Raw genomic sequence first — 13,259 nt, 5'->3', positions numbered from 1 at the left:
CCCTCTCTCTCTGCCTGCCTCTCTGTCTACTTGTGATCTCTCTGTGTCAAATAAATAAATAAAATCTTAAAAAAAAAAAAAAATGAGGCCATGAACTATCAATGAAAAATTGTTATTCAATCAAGTGGTGTTAGAAAAAAATGGATAGGCTCTTGGGGAAAATTATGTTTTTAGCTCATTACCTGACCCCATCAAAAACTATTTAAGACTGGTTAAAGACTTAAATATTTGGGTGAGTATGTGATCTTAGAAAGAGATTTAAACTTCCTAAACACAAATTCAATAGAAGAATAAACAGAGGAAAGGGCTACTCATATAGAAATATACTATCTGCAGACATAAAACTACATACACACATAACACATCTCTGTCAAAGAAAACAGTGAAAGAAAAAAAAACTGAGACAATACTTGCCACTGATAATGAGCAACAGAGGGCTGGTGTTCCTGTGAAGAGCTTAAAAAATGGGTAAAAGAAATGAGTTGATGTTCCAAAAGAGGAAGCCTAGAGGTTTAATAAAATATGAATAATAGCTAAACTGTTGCACTAAAAGAGATACCATTTTTCAGCAGTCTGGTGGTCATTTCTCAATGATAACACCAGTGTTGTCTATACACAGGAGCAGCAAGACAGGTCCTCTCCTGTGTTTCTGCAAACGTCAGGACTCTTCCAGGAGGAAATTTGGAAAAAGCAAGAGCCTTAAACATGACTAGTTCATTCACTCTGATACTTCCATTTCTAGGAGTCTTCCCTAAAGAAATGAACTGAGAAGGGCTCCTGGGTGGCTTGGTCATTAAGCATCTGCCTTTGGCTCAGGTCACGATCCCAGGGTTCTAGGATCAATCACCACATCGGGCTCCCTGCTCAGTGGGGAGTCTGCTTCTCCCTCTCCCACTCCCCCTGCTTGTGTTCCCTCTCTTGCTGTCTCTCTCTCAAATAAATAAATAAAATCTGTAAAAAAAACAAAAAGAAAGAAAGAAACCGAGGTGTAGGTAAAGCTTTATGCATAAAGATGTTCATTACAGGGGCACCTGGGTGGCTCAGTGGGTCAAGCCTCTCCCTTTGGCCCAGGTCACGACCTCAGGGTCATGGAATCGAGCCCCGCATCAGGCTCTCTACCCCTCTCTTCTGCCTGCCTCTCTCTGCCTACCTGTGATCTCTCTCTGTCAAATAAATAAATAAAATCTTTAGAAAAAAAAAAAAGATTTTCATTACAGAAATATTTATAACAGGGAGAAGTAAAATAAACAATAGTATGTCTGTGTCATGAAAATATATAGATAGTAAAATAATCTTAAAAAATAATTAGGGATGCCTGGGGGGCTCAGTCAGTTAAGTGTCTGCCTTTGGCTCCGGCCATGATCCCAGAGTCCTGGGATCAAGTCCAGCATTGGGCTCCCTGCTCAGCGAAGAGTCTGTTTCTTCCTCTTCTACTCCTCCACCTTCTTGTGCGCCCTTGCTCTCTCTCTCTCTCTCTCTTTCTTTCTCTCTCTGTGACAAATAAAACCATAAAAAAAAAGAAATATACTGACATGAAAATGTGCTTATGATATAATATGAAATTTTAAACTGAAATAAAAAGCGTATTTTATGTATATCTCACCTATGTAAAAGATTACATGCTTTCATGATATATGTCAAAACATTAACAGAGGTCAACCCCAGGCAGAAGATTTGGGTGATTTTCTGTTTCATTTTTAATTCATATTAACACACAGTTAGAACTGCTTTGGAAAAAAATTAATGCTATTTTAATGTAAAAACATACAAAGGAACAGTTTCTTCAGGTGTTTCTTAGAAATGTGATACCATGGTAATCAAAAGACTGTTCCGTAAATCAAATTTAGTAGAAATATTTGCCTCCAAAAGTTACAGTTCCAAATGGAATAAACATGACAAGGACTAAAGGCACTTAAAACTTTAAATCTCTTGATGTGTCTAACCTTGGAAAATTTGGGGGCCCCTGGGTGGCTCAGATGCTTAAGCATCTGCCTTCAGCTCAGGTCATGATCTCAGGGTCCTGGGATCGAGCCCCGTGTCAGCATCCCTGCTCAGCAGCAGGTCTGCTTCTCTCTCCTGATTCCTTCTCTCACTCTCTCTCCTCTCAAATAAATAAATTAAGATCTTTAAAAAAAAAAAAAAACTTTCAAAACGATCCAGAGATCAAACAAAACTAAACTTTCTCTTGTTGCTACTCTTGATATTTTAAGAGCTGCTAATAACCAGCTTTTCCTTTCCCAGCCATAAATGATTTGCTTTTGTGCAGATTCGTCTATCTGGAGCTCCCAGCGGCTGCTAAGACCCCTTGCACCAGGTTTCGCTGGTGGCAGCCTGTGTTCTCGGGGGAGGGCTACGACCAGTGGGCAGTCGATGACATCATCATCCTGTCAGAGAAGCAAAAGCAGGTCATCCCGATTGTGAACCCAACTTTACCTCAGGTATCTTTCTTATGTCTGAGCTCCAAGAAGACAGGATTGTGAGAGTAGATGGGATTAAAGAACTTCTCACTTCCCCCAGAGATTCAGTGCTTGACCCTTGAATCTAAGTTTAATAATAAAGTAAATTTTCAGTGTCTGTACTTACTTTTCTGGTTTACTCTTAATTGTTCTGTTATCCCTCTATGCTGCCAGTTCACAGATCATATAGATAAATACATAGATAAATAGAAAGAAAGAAAGGGAGAGAGGATGGGAGGGAGGGAAAGACTAGAAAGTCTGGCCAAGACATCAAGCATGATTATTACCGTGTTTATAAAATTAGATACACAGTGACAAAGTATTTTCAGTTGTTCAATCATCAGGGGAAAAGGTCTGTGGCAGTAAAAAAATTAATAATAATAATATAGAGATTCTGCTGTATTTTTCTGGAAATACAAATGCAAAGCTATCCAGTTGCCTTTCTGCCTTGTCTATATTGTTCCTCTTAGAACTTTTATGAGAAGCCGGCTTTTGATTACCCGATGAATCAGATGAGTGTGTGGTTGATGTTGGCTAATGAAGGCATGGTTAAAAATGAAACTTTCTGCTCGGCCACGCCATCAGCCATGGTATTTGGAAAATCAGACGGGGATCGATTTGCCGTAACTCGAGATTTGACTTTGAAACCTGGATATGTGCTACAGTTCAAGGTATTTATGCACAGGTCTCTTCCCAGGGTGGGTCAAAGAACAGGACATCTTCCAGACTCTTATGTGAAATCGAAAGGATACAAATCTTTCCAACTCTCTGAAGGAAAGGACCCACCTGAACAGAGGTTCAACAGTCTTAGAACAGCAGATCTCCCGAGTTAGCACTACCCACAAGGAGAAAAGCTGGTCAAGTTTGAAAACTGACTTTTAGATTTTCAGTCTGATTGTAATTTAATGAATCCCATGCTTCTGAATGGTAAGAGAGAAGTTCTCTTTTTCAGTTTGAGTTTTTGGACTTATGAGTTATTTTGTGATTTTATATAGGACTTTCAAACAATTGCCCTTCCTTCGATTTAGTAACGCTATACCATAATTATCACCATTCTCTTAAAAGCTTGCTGTTTTTCAGCACTGTGATCACATGTCAACATGTATAGAAAGTATTTACTTTGACAAGCTCTTTTTTCAGAAGCCTAATCAAAATTTCATTTTGTTTATAATAAAATCCCATCGGTGAACTCTGGGGTCGAAAGTAATGCAGTTTTAATGAGCTAGCACAACTACATGGTCTTTACATAATGACAGGATGGAGATGCTAAATAATTTACAAATGGAATTACTAAAGAGATCAGATGTTTATAGGCAGCTCTTCAAATATAATTTCCACAGGTCTGTAAACAAGGAAGTTAGTCATAAATAAAATGATTACTGAAATGTTATCCTTCCTTGTTTAGAGTCTGACGCTAAACTACAGTGAAAAAACCATTAATAGCAGTATGTGCCTCAGTATTAATTTGTTGGTACCGCCTTAAAATGGTAACAGGATAATAGCAATAGCAAATACGTTGGCTGGAATACTGTGCTGTTTCTCACCTTACACCTTCTTGATTTAATTAGTCACAAAATCATGATAGTGTAGGTGTTAAAGTCTGCAAGATGGTGTTCTGGTGTTTAAAAAATCTAAGTCAAGAAAACATTATTAAATGTTCCAAGTACTTAACCCGTAAGAATATACGATGCGTGAGAAAAATCTCAATTCTCAAATCACACCAGCAGAAAACTTCTGATTGTGGCTATTAGTTGATAGTAGATATGAATTATGATTCACTTGGGAATTGATGATGAATGTCTATTTAGAATCTGTGACAAGAACTTGGTGTCATTTGTACACAGTGCTGGTACATTTTTTTGTAATGCATGCCATTTGTCAAACACTAGTTGCTAGGAATATAGACATGAAAAATATGGCCCTAGCCCTCAAGGAGCTCAGAAACTAGCAAGTGAGCCAGAAAAAAGAATAGTCATTATCACAGGAGTATTGTAGTAGAAATAGACCCTGGATCCTATGAGAGTACCTGGCATGGTGCCTGGCAGGTGCTCCAGAAACAACTGTTCAATGGATGGTTGGATGGATGGTTGAATGGATGGATGGACGGATGGACGGATGGTTGGATGGATGGATGGATGGATGGTTGGATGGACGGATGGATGGATGGTTGGATGGATTGAAATGGAAAGTCTCCAGAAATACAGATTTAGCCCGATGAACAACAGAGGGGGAAGAATTCCAGTTAGAGGGAAGAGAATGTGCAAATATATGAAAATACATGAAAGTGCAAATAGATAATTGGGAAACTTTCAGGAGCCTGGAGTATGTGCCATAGAGGTAAGAGAGAAAGTTGATCCAAATTGGCTTTTTATATTATATATGATTTATATGATACGCTAAGGCACTTGGACAATAACCCAAGAGCAATGAGTCATGGGAGATTTTTCATCCATTAAGTGCAAGAATCAGACCTGTTTTAGAGATATCATCCTGGCAGCAGTATGGGTGTTGACTTAGCAAGAGGAGAAGCTGTAATCAACAAGTACATTTATTCACTGATTCGGCAAATATTTATAAAGCCTTTACTACGAACCAGGCTCTGTTGTAGGCTATGAAAATAAATAGGAATAGAGAGCGTGAACTATTATTTTATAAAGGGTGGTCAGGTCCCCTAACTAATAAAATGACTTTTAAACTGAAACCTGTAAAAGTTAAAAGGGTGATGGGGCGCCTGGGTGGCTCAGTTGTTCAACATCTGCCTTTGGCTCAGGTCATGAACCTGGGGTCCTGGGATGGAGCCCCACGTCAGGCTCCTTGCTCCAGTGAGGAGCCTGCTTCTCCCTCTCCCACTACCCCTGCTTGTATCCCCTCTCTTGCTGTCTCTGTCTGTCAAATAAATAATAAAAAAAACTTAATAGAAAAAAATTTTTATAAAAGTTAAAAGGGTGATTCATGCAGCTGTCTGGGAACGCACGTTCCAGGCACAGGGAACAAAAAGTACAGAGGCTTTGAATCTGTAATGTGCTTGGAAAAGTTCAGAAAATCACAAGGACCCCATTGTGATTAGAGCACAAAGATACAGAATGAGGGAACAGGTAGCACAAAGGAGGTCAGACTTGGTCTTCTACTCTGAGTAAAATGGCTGGCAGGAGAGTGACATACTGTGACTGAGGCTTTTAAAGCCTCTAGTGACAGTGTTGGGAGTGCAGTGACAGATGCAAGGGCAGAGCTATGGTGGTGATCCAGGTAAAAGATAAAGAAGATGTGGGAGTGGAGGAGGCGGAGACAGGTGCTCTGACTGTGGAATATACTCTGAGCAAAGAAAGGATGCTAGAGTAGGCATCAAAGGAAGAGATGAGGAGGCCAGATTAAGGCGTTGCGTGGGATTATAACAAGAAGGAAATGGATCTGAGAGATGTTAAAGGGCCACAGTCAACGTGTTCTCTCGTGAGCTGTTGGATGATAGAATGAAGTTGAGAATGACTCCCACACTACTGGCTCCAGTCGCTGAAATTAGAGATACAGTCAGAGGAAGGATTTGTGTGACGGTGGCGGAGGATAGCAGACTTGGACCTGCAGAACGAGGGGTGACTGGGGACCACTGAAGGGGAAATTTGTAGGAATCATTTATGGACATTTCCAGAAAGCTGAAGAGGGGTCCGGTCTGGGAGTTCCAGATATTCAGAAGGGATTTGAAATAATGATTGTGAATGAGATTTGGGAGCATGTTTAGACTAAAAAGATTCTAAGAAAGCCAGAATTGAATACTAGAAAACACTGACAGTTAAGAAGCAGGCTAAATGGTCAATTAAAAAAGGCAAAGACTTGTCAAGAACTGAAGGTTCCTGAGATTTGCCTACTTTAGAAACAACAGCAGTCATAAGAGGTCTATGAGAAAAAGCTCACTGTGTGTGTCTGTTGCAATTACTGTCAGCACACACCAACGGAAAGCTATGCTTACTTACGCGTAAAAAGGAATTTGTGTTAGACTAGTTTAATCACGCATCGGAGATTGTCAAGTCTTTGCTTTTATTGTTGACATTGAACTATATAAACTTAGATAAACGTATCACAATAAAATTTCTACAAACCCAGTTACAAACCCTTCTGAGAGATGCTTTCTAGCTGTGGGTACGGGAATAAGGAAAAGAGAGAATCTTCTTTTGATAGACTGGATCAAGCTGCCAACAGTCACAGAGATGAACTGGTTGATCTCTTGAGCTCTGGGCCAGTATTATTTGCCTACGGCCCTTGACTTTGACTTGATCCTTTATTCTCCAGCCATTATCATGTTACTTTGAGTGCTTACTTCAGTGGTTTTTTTCTATATAATTTTACTGTTCTTATCTATAGTCTAAACAATAAAATTCTATGGTGGCTCCCACCAACAAATGAAATAAGATATGAATAGGTTATTCATATAAGATGGCAGATAATTAAATAAATACCAGGAAAAGAGCTTGACATTTGTAATTACCAAAAAATGTCAACTAAAACAGTAATAAAATCATTTATACATTTACTGATTTAGAAAGAAACTGTTTTAAACTCAAATAATATTCAAAGGTGTGGTAAAACTGATTCATTTGAACCCAACTGATTAAAAATGAACACATACAAATAAAAAATTTTAAGTGTTTCTACATTTTCACTCAGTAATACTATTGCCAGAAATTTATCTGGTGATAACGGATCAACTGAAGAAAAAAATATACATTCTTTGAAATGCTACATATAATAATAAAATAACAGGTTAAATAGAAAGTAGAAGGAAAGTTCTAGACGTGTGATAACTTCAACTACATGACCAAAATACATACTTCTTTCTAAAATTTAGAAGAGAAAATAGAAAAAATAAAAACACTTATGCTAGGGTATTCGGATTTAAGTTGCTCTTCTTTTCTTTTTTTTTTCCAAATTTTTTTCACTTTGTTAATTCTATGATGACATTCCTCTACATGAGTACACAGAACAATAGTAGTTTTATTTATGGATCATTTTGGTTTTTTGATGCAGTGGCAAAAACTTAGCTCTTTGATCTAAGTTGGCAATGATTTCTTACTGAGTTTTGGCAAGAAAATAGAGTAAAGACACTTATTCCACTGAAAGCAGGGAAGATAGCCCTCTCTTCAGGTAACCTTCTTGTCCTGAAGAGGATAGCTCTTCATCTTCTGCTTCCCTCTGTTTATATGCCTGGAATAAGAGAAGAAAACCATTTCTTGGCTCCTTGGATTTTATCCCTGGCTCTAACATCATAGGTAGTATGCTTCCATTTTCGCTCCTGTAATTCCAAGAAATCCACAAATGGCAACTGGCCGAGCATTTTGTAAAAAGCATCTCTTGGTCACCTAAAGATTTCTAGAACCCGTGGAAGGGTCTTTGTTGGAATTGAGCTGAAAGTCTTATCGTCCATATAGGGCAGACTCCATAGCAAGAGCCTTGTCTGCTGAAGCACCTAATGTGTTGAGTGCTAACTTGGAACCAAAACCTTGTCTAATCCTGTCTTTCCTTTTGACAGCTAAACATAGGTTGTGCCAATCAGTTCAGCAGTGCTGCCCCCGTTCTCCTTCAGTATTCTCATGACGCGGGTATGTCCTGGTTTCTGGTGAAAGAAGGCTGTTACCCAGCTTCTGCCGGCAAAGGATGTGAGGGCAACTCCAGAGAACTAAGTGAGCCCACCGTGTATCACACGGGGGACTTTGAGGAATGGACGAGAATCACCATTGTCATTCCAAGGTCTCTCGCATCCAGGTAAAGTGACCATTCTTATTACATGCCGTAGGCATTCTTTCTTGGGAGCAGACATTTATCTCAATATCATTTCAGTAGCCTACAAGAGTTTATAGAGGCTAGCTAAAGGACTCTTGAGGAAAAAAGCCCTGGGGCAAAATTCCCAACGTCAGGGTGTGTGCATAGGTGCCTGTGCGCATACAGCCCTGTGTGCTTGGCAAACAAACTCACTCATTGATTCATCCGCTCAACAGTTATTTAGTGAGCACCAGTCTGGGCATTGGGAGTGCAGCAGTGAACAAAAGATGTTGAAGTCTAAGAGAGTCGCAAGTCATTATAATCTCTGACTTTGACTTTCTAGAGATTTTGGATAATTTAATGCCTCCCTGTGTGGACAATTTGAGATATCTTGCAATATAAAAGATCCCTTTAAATGACTATTAAAATAATAGAAAGATTAAAAATCAGTTGACAGAGAAATGAGATAAATGGATAAAAAAAACTTGAAGTGAATTAGTTTCATTAATAGGGCAATAAATTTAACCCAGTTTTCTAGCAGCTAGGACAAAGGGAGAAAATGCAGGGTCATTTAGTTCTCATGTTTGGGTAAAAAGAAAAAAATACATTCTGATTTTTAAGAAAAAAGATACAATATTTTCTCCATTCTCCATTCTCCATTCCATTTATTCTAGAATAAATGTATAGCATGCATACGTATCCTTAAGCCAAGTAAAGTAGCTAACACAGAGACCAGGATTTTTAACTCTATCATTTTATGGAAGATAAAGAAACAGTCTTCAAGTGGACGCTTCTTAATTGAATCCCAGAATGTAGCATTAAATTGTGACTAAGTTAAGGCATTTCTGCAGAGCCTAGATGATATAAATCTACTTGTACAGCTTTCTGGTCACGGCTTACTATATGCTTGGAATATTCATTAGTGCCATTCAGCAGTATTTCCAGCTTGCTTCTTTCCTGGAATATAGAAGGATTTATATTTTCCTCACACCTTTTTAAGTTTGACATGGCCTAATAAAATGGAAATGGAAATGAAATAAGTGATTTTTGAGAGCCCGTGTGTGTTTTGCTGTGTTCTCTGCCTTCTGAAAGCGTGTTTGGAAATGTAATTTTCATCAGTCTGGGTCCCTGTCTACAACAAGCAGACTTCCTTGCTAGCCTACAGTGAACATACTTGCATAAGCAAGAAAGAAACTTTTTCTGAGTTAAGCCACTGAGATTGGGGATAGTTTGTCAACAAGGACTGATCTCATCCTGACCGATACAGTGGTAAAAGCTTAGCAAGCTACAGGACTGCTTTATTCACCAAGTTCTTCCATTCCAGCCATTCTGGATGTGACATCATTCACTGAACTGATCACCAAACTCACTGTGCATCATCTAGCTAGAGAAGCTGGTTATGTTCTCTCCCTCCCTCATACTTAGGTGTGCATCTCTCAAAAATTACGCCACGCACTTTGGTAGACAGACTTCTCAGATCGGGAGAGAACTTGTTTAGTCAAGGATGTACAAGTTTCTGGGTTAATCTACTAAACTTTGAGGCCTAATCTTTAAATACCAGTTATTCCCAGGAAAGAGTTTGTCAGTTGGCGGATCTAAGTCCACTTTTAAGTAATTTTTTGTCTTTATATCCCAGTGTTCTTTGTAGTATCTTAAAGAGAGACGCAGATGAACTGATGTATGGTGGCGATGTTGCTGGGTTGGCCCTCTTTGGTGAAATGTAAGAATTTGACTTGCAGTGTGCTTTAGGTAGGATACAGGCCCAGCTACTCTAACAGAGAAACAGATACAAATGGTTAACAAGGCTTCAACCAGTAGAAACTCTCCTATCACGGTCCAGAGGGGAGCAGTTCAGAGCCGACAGGGTGGTCTGCGGTTCTGAGCACAACAGTCTCATCTCTGGCTCCAAGGCAGCCGTTCCAGATCTCGTCATCTCTTAACCGGAGGAAGGAAAAAGGAAGCAGGGGTGCATAGATACTTTTTTTTTTTAATTTTAAGATTGAGTTTGGTTGTTTGTTTATTTATTTATTTATTAAAGATTTTATTTATTTATTTGACAGACAGAGATCACAAGTAGGCAGAGAGGCAGGCAGAGAGAGAGGAGGAAGCAGGCTCCCCAGCGAGCAGAGAGCCTGATGTGGGGCTCAATCCCAGGACCCTGGGATCATGACCTGAGCTGAAGGCAGAGGCTTTAACCCACTGAGCCACCCAGGCGCCCTGAGTTTATTTTATTTATTTTAGAGAGAGAGAGAACAATCTCAAGCAGGGGAAGGAGCAATAGGGGAGGGTGGGGGAGAGAGAGTATCCCAGACAGACTCCCCGCTAAGTGCTGAGACTGACTCAGGGCTAGAGGTCACAACTCTGAGATCATGACCCCTGAGATCATGACCTGAGCTGAAAGCAAGAGTTGGATGCTTAACTGACTGTGCCACCAACGTGCCCAGATATGTTACTTTTCAAAAAATCATCCTTACTCCTTGTTTATATTACCAAGTACAGCCTAGGATGATATATGTTCAGTTATTTATTACTATGCTACCGGTCTCTCCAAATCTTGTCTCTCCAAACAAAAGCAACAAGTGATTGACTTTCTTGTGATTTTGTGGATTATCTGGGTGGTCCTGCCACAGCTCTGTCTGGGCTCCATCATGGAACTGTATTTAGTCAGTGGGTTAGTTAGTGTTTGGGCCCAGCAGGACCTTTCTCTCTGTGTCGTCTTCAGCCCAGTATTTATCGCAGTTGGTATTTCTAGAGTTCCAAGAAAACAGAAGTAAAAGTATCTTATTTGCCACATGCTATTGGTCAAAGCAAGTCACAAGGCCACTCTAGATTCAGAATGTGGGAAAACAGACTCCCCTTTCAGACAGGAAGCGCAGAAAAGTCAGACTACCAAGGAACATATCCATGAGGAGATGTATAATTCACTGGGGGGGCATTATTGTCACAATCTATGATAATCTGTCCTACCTCCAGTGACTCATATCTCCCACAGCCAGATACATTCAATTCACTTTTCTCCCAAGACCTGCCAAGTGTCATCCCATTACAGCATCAGGCACTAAGTCACTGATCTCATGATCTCTGTCAGGTCAGGCTATGGCCTGGATATGGCTTCTAATGATCTAGAGGCCTATGAACTAAAAAAGACAATAATCCATATCCAACATACAGTGGTGAGACACTGACAGGTTAATGACAATAGATACTTCCACTCAAAAAAATTTGAGGGGTGGGGAATAGGAAATGCAAAAGCCACTGACCAGTAGGAATACTAAAAGCCATTAAGATACTTATTATTAGGGCACCTGGGTGGCTCAGTTGGTTGGGCCACTGCCTTTGGCTCAGGTCATGATCCTGGAGTCCCAAGATCGAGTCCCGCATCAGGCTCCCAGCTCCATGGGGAGTCTGCTTCTCCCCTCTTATGCTTGCTCTCTCTCTCTCTCTCTCTCAAATGAATAAAATCTTTTTTTTTTTTTAAAGGATACTTGTTAATAGGACTCCCCCCTGCATGAGCAATGTCCAGGACAAGAACATTGCCTTGACTAAATTCTACTCCTTAGGAGTGGTTCCCTAATCTATTGTTCTTCCCAGCTATTACCTCTGCTTTGTAGGGTTCACCCTCTGAGGCATCTTTCCTTTGCCATGAGAATTTATCTGTGTTGGTACCCTCATAGCCATCTCATCCTTCTTTCTGCTCATCGCAAGCTGGGCACATAGCAGTGCAGCCCTCTAATCCTCACCAAGATGACTGCCTTCCTCCTCTGATGCTTTTCTGAAACTTTGGCCCAGCTACAGCTCTTCCATATAGAGAGCGCAGCATGCCTTGAAGCTGGGGCACAGCACGGGGTGTATATTTCCTGCACTGACTAGAATATCAAGGAACTACAAGACATTGCTATGAAAGTAGTGGTAAAGCTATATATGAGAACTAAAAGGTTTTCCTTAATATTGCAAAGTGAGCCAATATTTTGAGGCTCCCAATGTATCCGTATTGTCTTGGACCTCAGCCCTGGGAAGAAGAAATAGTCTTCATTAGAGTCCAGCTTCCTGGCTGATTTGAACACCAGCCAGCCAGCTGGCTAGTGGCATCCATGACAAAGAGCTCTCTACTGAAGAGTAGTAAATATGTTTCCACTTTGAGAGCGGTTGTTGTTTCTTCTGCAATATGTTCAGCTCCGCTATCTCCAAATGCAGTGTTGGAAAGCTGAGAATTCTAAGTGTGAAAATTGTTAAAATTGGGAGCTATTTTGCCATGAGGCAGCGTGCTTATAATAGTTACTAGAACATTACTCTCTCACAAACAGTTCTAAGGTGGTTTTCTCAAAGGAGCATTCTGTCCTCGCATACTTATTACCTTAGTTCTTACCTACAAAGGAGAGACTTTGGTGGCTATAGATATAAGCTGGTGTATCCCTGACACTCAGCAACATCCTGGCAATACAATATGTCCTGTCACGCAGCCTGCTATAGGTTCCCTGTGCAGAATGCAAAATGTTGGTATCTCCAGGGGCAGGGGTGGAGGGCACAGTAGGAGAGAATGTACTAGAAACACAGTTGTTTAGCGTTCAGCAGAATATCTCCTCCATGGCCACTATCACCTGTGCGTCTCTGCACAGGACAAGCAGGTTCACAGGAATCTTCTTGGTTGGAGAGGCCAGTACAACAGCGCTCTCAGGTGTGATGGTGGAAGGGGAAGGTATAGAAACCTATTCTCCTGGTCACTCAGGCATCCTGTGAACAAAAGTAATTGGGAAAGGAGTCAAAGATAGAGTCTTATCTTCTAAAACTTTTTCCTCATCTGGGAAAGCAAGAGGAAGGGGAAGTTTTGTTCAATGATTTGAATGGTCAAGCCACACTGTGGTTTATATCTAGTAAAATTATGTAAAATTAAACTCATCTTTTCCCCAATCCTCATCTCTTCGATCCTTCCCAGACCTTCCTGAGTGTCAGGTGAAAGATGCTCTTCTAGCATTATGTCCTTCTCAATCACAGTAGTAAACAGGGTTGCACATGGACATTTCTTTGTTCGGGGTTTGACTCATGTGTTTCCTCACT

At 40.3% G+C, this 13,259-nt stretch overlaps 1 protein-coding gene across 2 annotated transcripts in view; it reads left to right on the top strand.

Annotated features, from left to right (window-relative positions):
• The window catches only part of RELN (reelin), a 499,373-nt gene that overhangs the window by 386,896 nt on the left and 99,218 nt on the right, over positions 1-13,259 (top strand). For both annotated transcript variants that reach the window (XM_032873314.1, XM_032873313.1), the window contains exons 26-28: positions 2,267-2,438; positions 2,927-3,127; positions 7,975-8,207. In XM_032873314.1, the coding sequence (XP_032729205.1) occupies positions 2,267-2,438; positions 2,927-3,127; positions 7,975-8,207 (606 nt within the window). The remainder of the gene's footprint in view (positions 1-2,266; positions 2,439-2,926; positions 3,128-7,974; positions 8,208-13,259) is intronic.

Source organism: Lontra canadensis, unplaced genomic scaffold (assembly GCF_010015895.1).
Source record: "Lontra canadensis isolate GAN:19392208 unplaced genomic scaffold, GSC_riverotter_1.0 scaffold48, whole genome shotgun sequence".
In the NCBI taxonomy this organism is placed as follows: Eukaryota; Metazoa; Chordata; class Mammalia; order Carnivora; family Mustelidae; genus Lontra; species Lontra canadensis.
This window is presented reverse-complemented; position numbering and strand designations above follow the sequence as displayed.